Consider the following 20,515-nt stretch of genomic DNA (forward strand, 5'->3'; position numbering starts at 1 on the left):
GTAATTGTACCAACAAGTCACCAGAATCAAGGATGAAGGAAGGTAGAGCCCTGACAAAGGGCTGCAAATAAGCATTAACATAACGGGATAAACCATCTCCCAAAGATCCAATGCTAGAGACAATTGGACGACCAGGAGGGTCGACCAATGTCTTATGGATCTTTGGGAGATGGTGAAAAACTGGGATTATGGGGTGGGGGTTAACCAAAAATCCTATCTCTTTTTTGTTGAGAACCTGAGTTGCTGATCCCAAGTCAATTAAATCCTGCAATTCCTTCAAGAAGGTTGGCGTTGGATCATGTGGTAGTTCAGAGTAGGAGGACACATCCCCAAGTTGGCGAAAAGCCTCCTTGAGATAGTCTGTCCTACTCTGAACCACCACTGCACCTCCCTTATCAGCATTTTTAATTACCAACATTGGATTATTCTGTAATGTTATGTGATAAATTGTGGCTGTGGGAAAAGATACGTCGGAAGGACAACAAGGTCCCTCAAAATTAGAATGCAAGAACACTTTAGATTAATCAAAAGAGGAGACCTGGCACACCCGGTTTCCAAACACTTTTCTGAATGTGAGAAGGGTGGTACTGAGAATTTCTCATTCATGGGAATGGAGAATTTTACCTAAAATGAGGGGAGGAGATTTGGTAAAAAGATTAGATTGCAGAGAGTCCTATTGGATCTTCACGCTAAAAACCCGTTTTCCTGATGGAATAAACATTGAATGGAGCATTAATCATTTTTTGAAATGAAACATTAATAGATAGACAATTTAGCTTCTATCTTAATTTAGAACACAAGTAAAATAAAGATGTCTAGTTCTAGGATTATATCATGAGGACTATACAAAATGGCTCTAGTGTTCCATATATTATAATATAATATTTAGATCCTTGTTCTGATTATAGAAGTGTAAACAAATAGTATACAAGAAGTGAATTTACCTCACAAAAAGCTAGCAACTCTGTACCTACAATTTTATGTAAATTCTTATATCAATAAGTTGGTGCAACACATTTCTCTCAATAGAAACAGCTTTATTGACTTATGACAATTGTTAAAAGGTTAACAAAGGAGAATTGCTTCTGATGCCTATGATTGTTTTCTCTGATTTTTCTGATTTTTGCAACAAAGTGTATATGAAACAATTGAATAATTTTTCCTCTGTTCTTCTGGAGGGTTGTATAAATGGTTTTAATATAGGTATAAGTTAGAATTAAAGATATATATATATATATATATAAAAATTTTTTTTATATTTTTTGATTAAACTTTTTTGTTTTTAATTTGACAATTATTATATGTTTTGTATGTATGGGGTACAGTCTGCCTAAAAAGTTTCATCAATTTAGAATTCTCTATGTGCTATATGGTTGGTGTGTCACTTCCCCCGTCAGTGTGGTACATATATGGGTGTCTCCATAGGTTTATGGGGCATTACCATCGTTGTTTCCCTTATGGTGGTCGTTTACACTGATTATTTGCCGTTATTGTTGTATTTAATCTTACAGAGCCACTCATGCGCATGCGCGTATTTACAGGACTGTAGCTGTTCCCTTTAATGGGATCGGGGTCCTTTTTATCATTTAGTACAAACTGCGCATGCGCGAACAGTCGTGGCTAACCTGGAACGCATCTCGCGAGATTTAGCCCTCCATTGCCCTGCAATGCGTTCCACAGAGCAGGAGTGTTTGGGAGGCGGATGTCTCAATGGCTAAACAGGTAAATAGTCGCTTCTGGTAGGGCGCTGGCACAGCTTTGTGTTATTAAATCATTATGCAAATTCCAATTAGCGTTTTTGGCGCCAAACGGCAGACTGTCCCTATATATAGTGTGTAGCATACCATGTTTAACTGACTTCTTGATAAAGTGCAATTTTCACTGCACGAAACGCGTAGAAGGTTGCAGCCTTCCACATTTTAATGTTTCTACAATAAAGAAGATTTTTGCCAGACCTGCTGTCACCCCTTTTTGCTGTGCGTTGCATCAACAAAATCTGTACTGGATTCTTCCCTTTGGCGACAGCACGCAGACTGTGAGTAGCCCTGGTGATCAACAATTATTTGTGAGTACTACTGGGGGCCAGCCCAATGAGGTTAGGGGTGGGTGTTTTCATGCAACTACCCCTGCCTTCAGGGTAACTGGAGCCCTTCCTTAAGTTGTACAGTATTCATGTCCCAGGAGGTTACCTCTATAATTGCAAGTGATGGGATTTCATACTTGAGCACCATATTACCCTTTTGTATAACGGGAATATAACTAGTAATGTGTGGGGACTAGTTATATTCCCATTATATATTCCTAGTCCCCACACATTACTAGGTATAGGTATTACTAGGTATAGAGCCGATCAGGGGCGCGCAGTAGGCAAGTGCCGGTTGCGCATGCGCGTACAAACACAATACAATAAGATTGCCCACCCCTGCCCAGTGCATGAGACGACGATTCAGGCTACAAACCCGCCCTTTATCAAGAGTCCAGATCAGTCTTTATTGGCGGATTTAGTCCCAAACCCCGATGGCTGATGTTCCTGGGTCCTGTCTCCTCTCCGCGTGCGTGGTCGGGTCCCGTCTCGTGTGCGCGGGGTCCTGTCCTTTCCAACATAGTCCTGTGTCCTCTGACATGCGGGTTCGGATCCCGTCTCCTCTCACACGCGGGGTCTGGTCCCGGCTCCTCTCACACGCGGGGTCTGGTCCCGTCTCCTCTCACACGCGGGGTCTGGTCCCGTCTCCTCTCACACGCGGGGTCTGGTCCCGTCTCCTCTCACACGCGGGGTCGGATCCCGTCTCCTCTCACACGCGGTGTCTGGTCCCGTCTCCTCTCACACGCGGGGTCTGGTCCCGTCTCCTCTCACACGCGGGGTCTGGTCCCGTCTCCTCTCACACGCGGGGTCGGATCCCGTCTCCTCGCACACGCGAGGTCTGGTCCCGTCTCCTCTCACGCGGGGTCTGGTCCCGTCTCCTCTCACACGCGGGGTCTGGTCCCGTCTCCCCTCACACGCGGGGTCTGGTCCCGTCTCCTCTCACACGCGGTGTCTGGTCCCGTCTCCTCTCACACGCGGGGTCTGGTCCCGTCTCCTCTCACACGCGGTGTCTGGTCCCGTCTCCTCTCACACGCGGGGTCTGGTCCCGTCTCCTCTCACACGCTGGGTCTGGTCCCGTCTCCTCTCACACGCGGGGTTGGGTCCCGTCTCCTCTCATACGCGGGGTCTGGTCCCGTCTCCTCTCACACGCGGGGTCGGGTCCCGTCTCCTCTCACACGCGGGGTCTGGTCCCGTCTCCTCTCACACGCGGTGTCTGGTGCCGTCTCCTCTCACACGCGGGGTCTGGTCCCGTCTCCTCTCACACGCGGGGTCGGGTCCCGTCTCCTCTCACACGCGGGGTCGGGTCCCGTCTCCTCTCACACGCGGGGTCTGGTCCCGTCTCCCCTCACACGCGGGGTCGGGTCCCGTCTCCTCTCACACGCGGGGTCTGGTCCCGTCTCCTCTCACACGCGGGGTCTGGTCCCGTCTCCTCTCACACGCGGGGTCTGGTCCCGTCTCCTCTCACACGCGGGGTCTGGTCCCGTCTCCCCTCACACGCGGGGTCTGGTCCCGTCTCCTCTCACACGCGGGGTCTGGTCCCGTCTCCTCTCACACGCGGGGTCTGGTCCCGTGTCCTCTCACACGCGGGGTCTGGGCCCGTGTCCTCTCACACGCGGGGTCTGGTCCCGTCTCCTCTCACACGCGGTGTCTGGTCCCGTCTCCTCTCACACGCGGTGTCTGGTCCCATCTCCTCTCACACGCGGGTTCGGGGCCTCTCACACGTGGGTTCGGGGCCTCTCACTCGCGGGGTCGGGGCCTCTCACACGCGGGTTCGGGGCCTCTCACACGTGGGTTCGGGGCCTCTCACACGAGCGTTCGGGGCCTCTCACACGTGGGTTCGGGGCCTCTCACACGCGGGTTCGGGGCCTCTCACACGCGGGTTCGGGGCCTCTCACACGTGGGTTCGGGGCCTCTCACACGCGGGGTCGGGGCCTCTCACACGCGGGGTCGGGGCCTCTCACACGTGGGTTCGGGGCCTCTCACACGAGGGTTCGGGGCCTCTCACACGCGGGGTCGGGGCCTCTCACACGCGGGGTCGGGGCCTCTCACACGCGGGGTCGGGGCCTCTCACACGCGGGTTCGGAGCCTCTCATTGCTGTTGCTTTGTCAGGTCCCTGCTGCATGTTCAGTTTGCATGGTCGGTGTAACACTTTCTGTCGTGTGATTAAACATTTCTATTAACATCTTCACTGCCGCAGGACTCCTTACCCTCAGGTGCTGCCCCGTTGCAGTGATTAACCCCTCGCCGGTTCTGGATCGTTGGTCTATTGTGAAAGTGAAGCAAACTGACATCCAGATTACAGGAGGGAGCGTGTCTGGGCCGCTGCGTGTGCTGTGCAGAGTGCTGCATGTATACTCTGCATATTACGCTGCGTGTGCTGTGCAGAGTGCTGCATGTATACTCTGCATATTGTGCTGCGTGTGCTGTGCAGAGTGCTGCAAGTATACTTTGTATGCTGTGCAGAGTGTTGCATGTATACTCTGCACAACGCTGCATGTGCTGTGTTTAGTGCTGTACGTATACTCTGCACGCTGAGTGTGCTGTACGGAGTGCTGCATGTATACTTTGCACGCTGCTGTGTTGTGCGGAGTGCTGTACGTATACTCTGCACGCTAAGCTGCGTGTGCTGTGCAGAGTGCTGCATGTGTACTCTGCACATTACGCTGCGTGTGCTGTGCAGGGTGCTGCATGTCTACTCTGCACATTACGCTGCGTGTGCTGTGCGGCGTGCTCCATGTATACTCTGCAGGTTACGTTGCGTGTGCTGCATGTATACTCTGGGTGTTGCGTTGCGTGTGCTGCATGTATACTCTGGGTGTTGCGTTGCGTGTGCTGCATGTATACTCTGGGTGTTGCGTTGCGTGTGCTGCATGTATACTCTGGGTGTTGCGTTGCGTGTGCTGCATGTATACTCTGGGTGTTGCGCTGCGTGTGCTGCATGTATACTCTGCAGGTTACGCTGCGTGTGCTGCATGTATACTCAGGATGTTGCGCTGCATGTATACTCTGGATGTTGCGCTGCGTGTGCTGCATGTATACTCTGGATGTAGCGCTGCGTGTGCTGCATGTATACTCTGGATGTAGCGCTGCGTGTGCTGCATGTATACTCTGGATGTTGCGCTGTGTGTGCTGCATGTATACTCTGGATGTTGCGCTGTGTGTGCTGCATGTATACTCTGGATGTTGCGCTGCGTATGCTGCATGTATACTCTGGATGTTGCGCTGCGTGTGCTGCATGTATACTCTGGATGTTGCGCTGCGTGTGCTGCATGTATACTCTGGATGTTGCGCTGCGTGTGCTGCATGTATACTCTGGATGTTGCGCTGCGTGTGCTGCATGTATACTCTGGATGTTGCGCTGCGTGTGCTGCATGTATACTCTGGATGTTGCGCTGCGTGTGCTGCATGTATACTCTGGATGTTTCGCTGCGTATGCTGCATGTATACTCTGGATGTTGCGCTGCGTGTGCTGCATGTATACTCTGGATGTTGCGCTGCGTATGCTGCATGTATACTCTGGATGTTGCGCTGCGTGTGCTGCATGTATACTCTGGATGTTGCGCTGCGTGTGCTGCATGTATACTCTGGATGTTGCGCTGTGTGTGCTGCATGTATACTCTGGATGTTGCGCTGCGTGTGCTGCATGTATACTCAGGATGTTGCGCTGCGTATGCTGCATGTATACTCTGGATGTTGCGCTGCGTATGCTGCATGTATACTCTGGATGTTGCGCTGCGTATGCTGCATGTATACTCTGGATGTTGCGCTGCGTATGCTGCATGTATACTCTGGATGTTGCGCTGCGTGTGCTGCATGTATACTCTGGATGTTGCGCTGCGTGTGCTGCATGTATACTCTGCATGTTACACTGCAGGTTCTGCTGCCATATTGATGACCCCGCCCTCCCTTGGGCTTCTCGCTTTCTCTAACCTCTTCTTTCGGCCGTCACCAATGGACCGCAGCCAGCACCCACAAGGACGGCTGTCACGTAACGGTACTGAGCAGACCCCCGCAAGTTCATTGAGTCGCCAACCCAAGACACAGAGTTCAATAAACTATGTTTATTTGCAAGGGCAACAGAATAGAAGCACACGTACACACACGTACACACACGTACACAAAACACACAATCATCCACTTTGCGACCCACCTCTAACCTGAGAAAGGATTTCTCCCCACGGAGTAGGTTACCAGGAGGGGGCGCCAGGGGTAGCCGCAAGAGCTCTGCTTCCGGGTTGGGGAAACAGTCCGTTATGGGGTACAGCAATGTCATGGGGGCCGCTTGGAGAGTGGGCGCACAACGGATAAAAACAGTTCTTGGTGCAATTACAGTAGAGGCTGTCCCGCTAGTCCGGGGACCGACCTCCACTGGTTAGTTGGTGCAAGGGTTAAAGGGATCAGCTCTCTGCGGCAGGCAGAAGCTGGTGGCTGGAGGAATTCTTCAAAAAGTCTTTGGTTTCTTTGGCTTGGATTCTTGGCTCAGGACGCACCAGAGCGTATGGAACCGGGCCCCTCACACAGACAGGGGATTAGTTCCGCTAGCCCACTCAGAGTCCTGCTGTAAGCCGGACCCAGGAACTTAGGCTAAGGCCCCGGTATCTCCGCTGCAACGCGCGCCCGCGAGATTGGCGGCGCGTTCAGCCGATTCCCCGGTCTGCAGCTCACTGTAGGAAGAGAGACCGGGGGGTCAGTTATACCTCAAACTTCAGACAGGTGCCAGACTGTCAGCGCGCATCAAAGGGGTTTCCTTTTGCCTCTTTTGATCTGGCTGAGTTAAGCACGAACTGCTGACACTCTATTCCTTTGGAGTGTGGAACAGAGTCTGTGAGACTAGGGAGGCCCTGACCAGTGTTATATTACACCCACTGACGTCCTTGGACCTGCAAGCAGAGGCATTAGTATGCAAGGAAGGGCTGTCATTAGAAATGCAGGAACAAACTTAGAATGTTCAAGGCTGTCCTACTGCCCCCAGGGTCCACTATTGGGGGACCCCTGCGGGGAGTTTCCAGGACCTCCAGAACCGAAGTTAGGGACACTTAGCAGATTGGGGCGTTTCAGAGGAAGGGATACAGCACCGATTCTTTCCAGCAAAAGAATCCTTTTTTAGATTACTAGGAAGGGGTCCTCGAGACTGTGGGGTTTTCCCAACACAGTTTCTCCCATTCTAGCAAGGTGTGGCGGTACAGAGACTAGTTGCTAGTCCCAGCGGTTCCGAGTTATAACCCCAAACAGGCTACTTAGGAAATGGGTCCAATCCCACTTAGCCCACAAACACTAAAATACAAACACATAAGAAGGGACAGGGACATACAGTCACAGGGGGAACACAGCAATAATACATTTATATACATCTTCCCATGACGTGGGCCGTATCTTCAGGGTGCAACCCAGAGATACCATAGCACCCCACGTCACAATGGCCACTACCTAAACTTTTCACTCCCTGACTTAACATGTTAAAGACGAAGCCCCTCATACTTCCTCCCAAACCTGGCCCTACTGCCCCCGTGCACATTACTGCTGGCAGCACTATCATACACCCAGTATCACAACCACACTGCCTGGGGGTCATATTGTACTCCTCCCTCACATTCTCCACTCACATTCACAGAGTAGCTAAAACCTGTTGTTTTTGTCTCCGTAACATTGCACAGATACGCCCTTTCCTCTGTCCCTCTACTTCTAAAACTCTGACTCAGGCCCTCATTCTCTCCCGTCTCGACTATTGTAACCTTCTACAGTCCGGCCTTCCTGCCACCCCTACAATCTATCCTAAACACTGCTGCCAGAATCACTTTACTCTCTCCACGTCTCTCAAAACCACTCACTCTCTGCCCCACACCTCTGAATGCCCTCCCCCTCAATACCCGACTAGCACACTCTCTCTCCACCCCTGGGGACCCATCTTAAAAGACACCTCTTTAACGAAGCATATGGGCAGCTCTGTGGCTGATACTTTACACCTCATACATCGACCGTGGCCCCCTGCAGAAGCACTTACCAGAACACCCTCCCACTGTCTCTGTGCGTTCCTCCCACTTACCACTTAGATTGCAAGCTCTTCGGGACAGGGACTCCTTTTCCTTATGTTACTTTTATGTCTGAAGCACTTATTCCCATTTTCTGTTAGGCTGCGGTCAGATAGGGAGCGGCCGCGCTGGCGCGCATGCGCGGTGACGTCACGCTCCCTGCTCGGCCTGGAGATTTGTGGCCGGCTAGGTGCGCGCGTGGGGGGGTAATTCGAGGGGTACGGCCACGACATCACAAAGCTGGTTCGCCCTCATTGGGCGAACCGCTCACGTGACGCACTTGCTGACGACAAATTAAAATTTGCTTGTTCTGCAAGCATCTAAGCGCTGAGCAGGCGCTCGCTCACGCTGGCCACAAACATTGCCTCAATGTGTTTCATAGCGGCCAGCGTGAGCGCGCCTGCCTGCTTAGCGCCACCCTGACCGAGGCCTTCTATTATTATGTTGTGTATTTCTGCAGGGAAGCTGTGTGTGCTGCATGTATACGCTGCACGTCACCCTGCGTGTGTATACTCTGCATCACATCACCCTGCGTGTGTATATTCTGCATCACATGACCCTGCGTGTGTATATTCTGCATCACGTTACGCTGCGTGTGTATACTCTGCATCACATCACCCTGCGTGTGTATATTCTGCATCACATCACCCTGCGTGTGTATATTCTGCATCACGTTACGCTGCGTGTATATTCTGCATCACGTTACCCTGCGTGTATACTCTGCATCACGTTACGTTGCATGTATACTCTGCATCACGTCACGCTGCGTGTATACTCCGCATCACGGTACGCTGCATGTATATTCTGCATCACGTTACGTTGCATGTATACGCTGCATCACGTCACGCTGCGTGTGTATACTCTGCATCACGTTACGCTGTGTGTATATTCTGCTTCACGTCACCCTGCGTGTATATATTCTGCATCATGTCACCCTGCGTGTGTATACTCTGTATCACATTATGCTGCGTGTATACTCTGCATCACGTCACCCTGCGTGTGTATATTCTGCATCACGTCACCCTGCGTGTATACTCTGCATCACATTATGCTGCGTGTATACTCTGCATCACGTCACCCTGCGTGTGTATATTCTGCATCACGTCACCCTGCGTGTATACTCTGCATCACATTATGCTGCGTGTATACTCTGCATCATGTCACCCTGCGTGTGTATATTCTGCATCACGTTACGCTGCGTGTATACTCTGCATCACGTCACCATGCGTGTGTATATTCTGCATCACGTCACCCTGCGTGTATACTCTGCATCACGTCACCCTGCGTGTGTATATTCTGCATCACGTTACGCTGCATGTATACTCTGCATCACTTTACGCTCCATGTATACTCTGCATCACGTCACCATGCGTGTGAATATTCTGCATCACGTCACCCTGCGTGTGTATATTCTGCATCACGTCACCCTGCGTGTATACTCTGCATCACGTCACCCTGCGTGTGTATATTCTGCATCACGTCACACTGCATGTATACTCTGCATCACATTATGCTGCATGTATACTCTGCATCACGGTACGCTGCGTGTATATTGTGCATCACGTCACACTGCGTGTATACTCTGCATCACTTTACACTGCATGTATACTCTGCATCACGTCACCCTGCGTGTGTATACTCTGCATCACGTTACCCTGCGTGTGTATACTCTGCATCACGTCACCCTGCGTGTGTATACTCTGCATCACGTTACCCTGCGTGTATATACTCTGCATCACGTTACGCTGCGTGTATTCTCTTCATCACGTCACCCTGCGTGTGTATACTCCGCATCACGTCACCCTGCGTGTGTATACTTTGCATCACTTTATGCTGCGTGTATACTCTGCATCACGTCACCCTGCGTGTGTATACTCTGCATCACGTCACCCAGCGTGTGTATACTCTGCATCACGTCACCCTGCGTGTGTATACTCTGCATCACGTCACCCTGCGTGTGTATACTCTGCATCACGTCACCCTGCGTGTGTATACTCTGCATCACTTTACGCTGCGTGTATTCTCTTCATCTCGTCACCCTGCGTGTGTATACTCTGCATCACGTTACGCTGCATGTATACACTGCATCACGTTGCACTGCGTGTGTATACTCCGCATCACGTCACCATGCGTGTATACTCTGCATCACTTTACACTGCGTGTATAATGTGCATCACGTTATGCTGCGTGTATAATGTGCATCACGTCACCCTGTGTGTACAGTATATTCTGCATCACGTTACGTTGCATGTATACTCTGCATCACTTTACGCTGTGTGTATACTCTGCATCACGTCACCCTGTGTGTGTATATTCTGCATCACGTTACGCTGCGTGTATACTCTGCATCACGTCACCATGCGTGTGTATATTCTGCATCACGTCACCCTGCGTGTGTATATTCTGCATCAGTTTACGCTGCATGTATACTCTGCATCACGTCACCATGCGTGTGTATATTCTGCATCACGTTACACTGCGTGTATACTCTGCATCACGTCACCATGCGTGTGTATATTCTGCATCACGTCACCCTGCGTGTGTATATTCTGCATCACGTTACGCTGCGTGTATACTCTGCATCACGTTACCCTGCGTGTGTATACTCTGCATCACGTCACGCTGCGTGTACAGTATACTCTGCATCACGTCACCCTGCGTGTGTATACTCTGCATCACGTCACGCTGCGTGTACAGTATACTCTGCATCACGTCACCCTGCGTGTGTATACTCTGCATCACGTCACGCTGCGTGTACAGTATACTCTGCATCACGTCACCCTGCGTGTGTATACTCTGCATCACGTCACCCTGCGTGTGTATACTCTGCATCACGTCACCCTGTGTGTGTACAGTATACTGTGCATCAGTTTACGCTGCATGTATACTCTGCATCACGTCACCATGCGTGTGTATACTCTGCATCACGTCACCATGCGTGTGTATATTCTGCATCACGTCACCCTGCGTGTGTATATTCTGCATCACATTACGCTGCGTGTATACTCTGCATCACGGTACGCTGCGTGTATATTGTGCATCACGTCACACTGCGTGTGAATATTCTGCGTCACGTTACGCTGCGTGTATATTCTGCATCACGTTACCCTGCGTGTGTATACTCTGCGTCACGTCACGCTGCGTGTATATTCTGCATCACGTCACCCTGCGTGTGTATACTCTGCATCATGTTACGTTGCATGTACAGTATACTCTGCATCACGTCATTCTGTGTGTCTTTATTCTGCATCACGTTCCGCTGCATGTATACTCTGCATCATGTCACCCTGCGTGTGTATACTCTGCATCATGTCACCCTGCGTGTGTATACTCTGCATCACGTCACCCTGCGTGTATACTCTGCGTCACGTCACGCTGCGTGTATATTCTGCATCACGTTACGCTGCGTGTATATTCTGCATCACGTTACGCTGCGTGTGTATATTCTGCATCACTTTACGCTGTGTGTATACTCTGCATCATGTTACGTTGCATGTACAGTATACTCTGCATCACGTCATTCTGTGTGTCTTTATTCTGCATCACGTTCCGCTGCATGTATACTCTGCATCATGTCACCCTGCGTGTGTATACTCTGCATCATGTCACCCTGCGTGTGTATACTCTGCATCACGTCACCCTGCGTGTATACTCTGCGTCACGTCACGCTGCGTGTATATTCTGCATCACATTACGCTGCGTGTAAACTCTGCATCACATTACGCTGCGTGTAAACTCCGCATCACGTTACGCTGCGTGTGTAAACTCTGCATCACGTCACCCTGCGTGTGTATACTCTGCATCATGTTACGCTGCGTGTGTATACTCTGCATCACGTCATGCTGCATGTATACTCCGCATCACGGTACGCTGCATGTATATTCTGCATCACGTTACGCTGCATGTGTATACTCTGCATCACTTTACACTGCGTCACGTCACCCTGCGTGTGTATACTCTGCATCACGTTACGCTGCGTGTGTATATTCTGCATCACTTTACACTGCGTGTATACTCTGCATCACGTCACCCTGCGTGTGTATACTCTGCGTCACGTCACCCAACGTGTATACTCTGCGTCACGTCACCCTGCGTGTGTATACTCTGCGTCACGTCACCCTGCGTGTATACTCTGCATCACGTCACCCTGCGTGTGTATACTCTGCGTCACGTCACCCTGCGTGTGTATACTCTGCATCACATCACCCTGCGTGTGTATACTCTGCATCACGTCACCCTGCGTGTGTATACTCTGCATCACGTCACCCTGCGTGTGTATACTCTGCATCACGTTACGCTGCGTGTGTATATTCTGCATCACTTTACACTGCGTGTATACTCTGCATCACGTCACCCTGCGTGTGTATACTCTGCGTCACGTCACCCTGCGTGTGTATAATCTGCGTCACGTCACCCTGCGTGTGTATACTCTGCATCACGTCACCCTGCGTGTGTATACTCTGCGTCACGTCACCCTGCGTGTGTATACTCTGCATCACGTTACGCTGCGTGTGTATATTCTGCATCACTTTACACTGCGTGTATACTCTGCATCACGTCACCCTGCGTGTGTATACTCTGCGTCACGTCACCCTGCGTGTGTATACTCTGCGTCACGTCACCCTGCGTGTATACTCTGCATCACGTCACCCTGCGTGTGTATACTCTGCGTCACGTCACCCTGCGTGTATACTCTGCGTCACGTCACCCTGTGTGTGTATACTCTGCATCACGTCAGCCTGCGTGTGTATATTCTGCGTCACGTCACCCTGCGTGTATACTCTGCGTCACGTCACCCTGCGTGTGTATACTCTGCGTCACGTCACCCTGCGTGTATACTCTGCGTCACGTCACCCAGCGTGTGTATACTCTGCGTCACGTCACCCAGCGTGTGTATACTCTGCGTCACGTCACCCAGCGTGTGTATACTCTGCGTCACGTCACCCTGCGTGTATACTCTGCATCACGTCACCCTGCGTGTATACTCTGCATCACGTCAGCCTGCGTGTGTATACTCTGCATCACGTCACCCTGCGTGTGTATACTCTGCATCACGTCACCCTGCGTGTGTATACTCTGCGTCACGTCACCCTGCGTGTATACTCTGCATCACGTCACGCGGCACTTAAACAGGGGCTGATACCGCACTCATGCATCATGAATGTGTCTTTGTTCCTCCCCTCGGCTCGAGCCCTCGGGGGGCCTGAGGGTCTCATGATTTCCCGTTGATCTCTCTTGCAGAAAAGCAGTGTGGCGTCCCTATTCCCCTTCCCACTACTCGGAGTAGCTGTCCCTGTAACCTGTGGGGTTTTGCTCCTACTTCTTATTGGGGTCATTTTCATGGTGCTGACGGCCAGGAAGAGACGCCAGTCAGAAGGAACCTACAGCCCGAGTCAGCAGGAGGTGGCAGGAGCTCGGCTGGAGATGGACAGCGTCCTCAAAGTGCCCCCCGAGGAGCGTCTCATATGAGCCACGATGAGAAGCCACGTGTGGTACGTTCATCGCGCATTGTCCCCCGTCAGTGCCATCAACACAAACTAACCCCCAATAAGATGGGGACCCCAATCCTATCCTCACGTAACCGTCCCCTTATAGTGGGGGGGACCTGGCTGGGAACGTGCACCTTCCCTATGCTTCACACACTAAAAGATGAGATTGTGAGCTCTTGGGACAACCACTGCGAGTGTCAATTTCTGTGCACAACGCCAAGTGGAATGAGACTGATAATGACATCCCTGGAGATGCTGCAATCACAGGAGTTATATAGTCACTGGTTATGCCTTAAAGTCAGAGGGCAGCTGTGGTCACCGCTGGGTTAAAGGTCAAGACAGAAATTGAGTAAGGCGGACGCAGGGACCAGAAAACCTTTATTCCATGTATCAGACTGTTAGAGTCGCCTCTGGGGGGCTGTCTTCTGGGGACGGGTGCGGGGCATCCTGTAAGTATAGTAGTGAGGGGGACATTCATACAGTATGGAGTTACGCTGCATGGTAGGGCTGTGGCCCTCAGCCTGGGAACACCTCGGAAATCCACTGATCCTGAACTTTCCATGTGTAGCGGAAGCAAACAGTCGTATGTAGAGTCCGGCAAAGACTCCGACAGACCGGCTGCAAGGAATCACTAACAGGCTGTATTCAATGCGTCTTCCCCGTGCCGGAGAGGAGTGTGGAGCGGGACTGAAATCTTTTCCCGCACGGGGAATGTAGCTTCACAGCATATTAAATTGGGTATTTTGTGCCTTAACCCGTTGAGTGCTGGAGGAGACATGGCACTGCCCCTCCGGAAAAGCGCGCTCACGTCACTGCGGCGACCCGTAACCCAGAAACGGAAGTCTTCCACTTCCCTTCACTAGGACGTGATCTAACCTGAAAAACAAGCTTTCATTGGGCAGGACGCAGCCATGGGACCCAGCCCTCTTTCTATGTCTTGGGGCATCCAAAGGGTTAAGTTTGTAAAGTATTGATTGATCGATTGGACACGGGTTTATGTCTCTGAGCCTCAGTCAGCGATGATTGTAAGATGGGTATTTTTAACCCTTTCAATAACAGGTTTATCCCGAGCTGCCGACGATCGCTTTATTCCTCGGGTTGGGAGAGTTTGGGGAATGGACCCGCCCTGGGCAATCACTGTGAATTTTATGTAATCAGCGCCCTGTGTTGCTGTGTGGTGTCAGACACGTGCTCGGGGAGCCTGTAATCAGCACGGATAGTTCTGCCCCATCCAGAGAACAAATGTGAAGTCAGGAAGTTTCATGGTTTACAGAGACTGGGAGACGGCAGATGGAGGAGAAAGTGACCGTCGGTTACATGAAGTGCCTGCAATACATGTCAAATCTATGTACTCTAGAACCGAATGGGTTCTACCCGACGAGGGCCACGAGTTCTCCAACTTCTTATCCTGACGTAACTAGCAGACGTCATTATCTGGATAATGTCCCCCATATGGCAGCCAATCATAACTCAGCTATGAACTTGTGCCTTATGTCACCAGCAGCCTTATTCCCCAAACCAATGCGTCATTACAGCAGTATTTATATTCCCCTGCACATGAACATGCTGCAATATCCAACAGTACTGAGTACATGTACCCACTTCCAACTTGGTTACATGTAGATATTAGTGATTACATGACGCCGCAGCAGCTGTAATTACTGCAGTACCAATACTCTAAGCTTTAGCAGGATGGAAGTGTGCTGTCATACCAGGTACTGCTTTATGTTGCAGCATATTCATTGTGTGTGAAAGGAACATGCCCACGAGAGTCTGAGTGTAACCAGAAGCTGAGCTCCGTCATGGTGCGAGGCAAAGGATTACGGCACACGCCAGAGTCTCCTGGAACGCAGGGAAAGGTTTATTACATGTGTGTATTGTGTGCGGGATGCGCGTGTTCAATCATGTAATGTGCCTTTATCTAATGCTTCACTCGTGCAGAAGCACTGAAAATGCACGTGTGTCATGGGTGTGATAGTGATGTGTATATATTGTATCACGAGAAGGTGGCGGCGACTTTCTGGACCCCCATTTGTAAACTCAAACGCAACAGCAAATGAATGAAGTTTCCCAGCTTGTGTACAGATGCAGCCAGCCTTACCGTTCGCGCGGCAACGCCAGGAAACCCAGGCGCTGGGGGAGGAGGCTACCATGGCGGCACTCTGGAGAGTCCATTCTTTTCAATGGGAGCGGTAACCCTCCCAGGCCGTGATCGGCGCGGTCACGCGAACAGTAACTCCGGCACCATCGGTATGTAGCAGCGCGTTTATAGGTACGAGGTCATATATGTGCTGTTAAAAACATGGCATCTGTGTTATGTAGCACGGCCCTTCTGGAACGCTGCTACAAGGCGTGATATAAAGGCGTATCTCTCACAGATCACCCCGCGGTTAACACGCAGGACTACTCCTTTAGTACGAGCACTTCACTTACCTTAAAATGTGCTTTCTAGTCGCAGAATTTTCCCAGAATAAGATGGGCCGGGTAGCGTGTCAGTTCTGGCTCAGGCACCCATAATGCTTTGCAGCGAACAAAGTGTAGTCACTGTGTCCCAGGCCTCCCAGTCGTGTTATTACTGTGTGAATCTGTTTGTTTGCAGGTCGCACCACTAACCCGCTATAAATCTCTCTATGCAGGCCCTGTGTTGAGTGTATTGCTCTCTATTGCAGTACGTGGCACTGATAGGGTTAAGGAGTTCAACTTCTGATCACATGACTTACACTGAAATGACAGATCTGTGATGATATTCTCCTGATGAACAGGACCGTGCTGCAGTGTATAGTAATTCCGAGTACTGAGAAACTCGTGATCCACACTACTTCAATTATTTAGCCACCATATTTACTAAGAAGTAAATAATGTACCTTGTGCCTCATTCCCCGGAATGATCATGAGCTGCCTTACAACTTAGCACCGTTTAGTAAATCTCTGCCCAAATGTCTTTGGTCTTTGGTTTGCACAACAGACGCACTAAAAAAAAAAATGATGTCGCCCTCAAAATTTATTTTGTACTTTGTCCTTTAACTGTGGGGTTTGCGGGGGTGGAGTGTGTATAATACTTAGTATTAATGTGCATCGCAGCATATTCATATTCACTGTGCTGCTCCAGTACAGGCAGAGGAGTTGCACTATGAGAGCTGCTGGCAGTTACTTACTTACATAGTAGATGAGGTTGAAAAAAGACGTAGGTCCATCAAGTTCAACCTATGTTAAATTTGACTGATTTAGTGTCCTGTACCTACCTGCATCTGAGTCACACTCAGCAGTGCTGTTGTTCTCCTCTCATCCCTCTTCACCCTGTGTGACCCCTCCACCCCCTCCCGTGTTCCACACAGAAGCCACGCTCGTCTCGGGAACCAGAGGCCTCCACTCTGGTTGGGTCGGCAATAGGAACAGGGATGCTCTTCATACTGCTGTCTGTCATCACTGCCATCATGGTGATGATGCGGAAGAAACGAGCTACCCAGGGGAAGTACAGTCCCAGCCGTCAGGAGAAAGACGGAGCTCGAGTGGAGATATGGAACGTTCTGAAGCTGCCGCCCTCAGAGAGGCTCATATAATGTCTGCTGGAGGACCGCAGCACTATGCAAAACACCAACGCCCGGTGAGACAACACCCAACACACTCGAGGTTCTTCATCACCAAGTAACAGGAATATCGCAGTGTTATGGGATAAAACCACAAGGAGAGATGACAGATCCAGTGTAGCAGAACACTACTGGTGAGATGATCCAGTGTAGCAGAACACTACTGGTCAGCTACATGATCCTGTAGTGTTCTGCTACACGGGATCTCTCTTGCAGTGTTCTGCTACACCGTGGAGCTCCAGATTCCATGTAACTTAACACTACAAGAGAGATCCTATGTAGCATGAAGACTATAGAAGAGATCAAATGTAGCAGAACACAACAGGATGATCCAGATTTCATGTAACTTAACACTACAAGAGAGGTCCAGTGCAACAAGTTACATGGGACATCTCCTGTATTGTTAAATTTCACAGCAGAGCTTCAGGGTAGTTACATGATCTCTACAGTCCTGTTCCGCTACACGGAATCTCTCCTGTAGTGTTAGCATCGAGAGATCCTGTGATGCAGAACATTACAGGAGAGACACCATAGAACAGCTGGAGGGACCAACTGGATACAATGGAGTCACAGTAATAATACTGGAGACACACACAGGAGACACTAATAAAACAGGAGAGACACTAATAACACAGGAGACGTACACGTACACTGGAGACACACTGTAATAACACAGGAGACACTAATAACACTGGAAAGATACACTGTAATAACACTGGAGACACGCTGTAATAACACAGGAGAGACATTGTAATAACACTGGAGACACGCTGTAATAACACAGGAGAGACATTGTAATAACACTGGAAAGATACACTGTAATAACACAGGAGAGATACACTGTAATAACACAGGAGAGATACACTGTAATAACACAGGAGACACGCTGTAATAACACAGGAGAGACACTAATAACACAGGAGACATACACGTACACTGGAGACACGCAGTAATAACAGGAGAGACATTGTAATAACACTAGAGAGACACTAACGCTGGAAAGATACACTGTAATAACACTGGAGAGAGACACTGTAATAACACTGAAATAACACGGGACATACACTGGAGATTGAATGAAAAAACACAAGAGATACACTGCAATAACACTGGAGAGATGCACTGGAATAACAGGAGAGAGGCAATGTAGTAACACTGGAGAGATACACTGCAATAACACTGGAGAGATACGGTGCAGTAACACTGGAGAGATGCACTGCAATAACACTGGAGAGATACACTGTAATAACACTGGGGAGATACACTGTAATAACACTGGGGAGATACGGTGCAGTAACACTGGAGAGATACACTGCAGTAACACTGGAGAGATACGGTGTAGTAACACTGGAGAGATACACTGCAATAACACTGGAGAGATACACTGCAGTAACACTGGGGAGATACGGTGCAGTAACACTGGAGAGATACACTAATAACACTGGAGAGATACGGTGCAGTAACACTGGAGAGATACACTGCAGTAACACTGGAGAGATACACTGTAATAACACTGGAGAGATACGGTGTAGTAACACTGGAGAGATACACTAATAACACTGGAGAGATACGGTGCAGTAACACTGGAGAGATACGGTGCAGTAACACTGGAGAGATACACTGCAGTAACACTGGAGAGATACGGTGCAGTAACACTGGAGAGATACACTGTAATAACACTGGAGAGATACGGTGTAGTAACACTGGAGAGATACACTGCAGTAACACTGGAGAGATAAACTGTAATAACACTGGAGAGATACACTGCAATAACACTGGAGAGATACACTGCAGTAACACTGGAGAGATACGGTGTAGTAACACTGGAGAGATACACTGCAATAACACTGGAGAGATACACTGCAGTAACACTGGGGAGATACGGTGCAGTAACACTGGAGAGATACACTAATAACACTGGAGAGATACGGTGCAGTAACACTGGAGAGATACACTGCAGTAACACTGGAGAGATACACTGTAATAACACTGGAGAGATACGGTGTAGTAACACTGGAGAGATACACTAATAACACTGGAGAGATACGGTGCAGTAACACTGGAGAGATACACTGCAGTAACACTGGAGAGATACGGTGCAGTAACACTGGAGAGATACACTGTAATAACACTGGAGAGATACGGTGTAGTAACACTGGAGAGATACACTGCAGTAACACTGGAGAGATAAACTGTAATAACACTGGAGAGATACACTGCAATAACACTGGAGAGATACACTGCAGTAACACTGGAGAGATACACTAACCCTACTAACTCACAAAGATCTTCCAATATGTTGTATATTTTATTTAATGGAAGGCTGTGTTATCATAAACATTATCTGATAAATATCTCCAGTTTTGAGATGCACAGTGTATTTTCCCCTTTGATTTTGGTTTTTAGTACATTGTGCCTCCTCAGGAGTACCTTGTATTCGTGTTTCATTTCTTTTTCTTCCTTTAACCGATCATAGAAGATGTAAAGATCCCGTCCTTTGTGACCTGGTGAATAACAGACGCTGCAGCATGGTGTGCAGGTCCCTTCCTGGCTTAGAATGTCTGAGTGGTTGCTATATAACAAATAGTCTTTGCACACACCCTACTTTAGCCAGGAGCACAGGCGTGCACTAATAATGACGGCGAAATTACACCCTGTGCAAACACAGATCTCGGCAGACCATGCGGAGGAATATCACATGGATATAGTGCACAGCAGGGTGACCTCAAGTGCCTTGACAACACAGAATTATATTATTGTCATCTGACTGTCATCTTTTCTTAAATATGTGGCTTCTACACAGCAGTAATTGCTGCCCTTGTATTGGCTGCTGGTACAAAGATGGCAGATCATTCAATCTCGTGCTTTGAAGGAAAGGACCTGCACAGCTCTGACATCCGCTAACAACCCATCGCTACCTGTCTGCTCAGAACTGGTACCCAGCGGGCCTGCTCCTTCCTGATGCTGCGTGGGGGGAAGAATACCCGCATGCTTATACACAGTAACAGCAGTTGAGTGTGTCAGATTGATGGTGCGTTTCATATAAAGGTGGATGGATCACTTCCTTCCTCTGCATTTATCACTTCTAACTAGCACAGCTTGAAATCACTTTGAATGATGGGTTGAAACAGTGATGCGATATAGTGATAGGATTGTGGTGTGGGCCAGTTTATGTCAACTTGTCTGATTACTCACCTGTATGATTAGACTATTTATATGTGAATAAAAGATTTGCCTACCTGAGTGTGTTGTGGCTTCATTGCTTCACGACTCCTGATGGAGCTGGATTTCCAAATCAAAACACCACTTTATGGGGACGAGAAACC

General features: G+C 49.6%; 1 protein-coding gene across 4 annotated transcripts in view; it reads left to right on the forward strand.

The window, feature by feature from the left end:
• The window catches only part of CRB2 (crumbs cell polarity complex component 2), a 165,182-nt gene extending 144,667 nt beyond the window's left edge, over window positions 1-20,515 (forward strand). The window contains exons 13-14 of one of the 4 annotated variants that reach the window (XM_075579365.1): window positions 16,938-17,206; window positions 19,666-20,515. In XM_075579365.1, coding sequence (XP_075435480.1) covers window positions 16,938-17,162 — 225 coding nt within the window. In that variant the 3' untranslated portion in view covers window positions 17,163-17,206; window positions 19,666-20,515. Of the gene's footprint in view, window positions 1-13,354 lie in introns of all 4 variants that reach the window. The other 3 variants (XM_075579363.1, XM_075579362.1, XM_075579364.1) reach the window with 3 other exon arrangements.

The sequence above is a fragment of the Ascaphus truei genome, chromosome 21, assembly GCF_040206685.1.
Source record: "Ascaphus truei isolate aAscTru1 chromosome 21, aAscTru1.hap1, whole genome shotgun sequence".
NCBI lineage: Eukaryota > Metazoa > Chordata > Amphibia > Anura > Ascaphidae > Ascaphus > Ascaphus truei.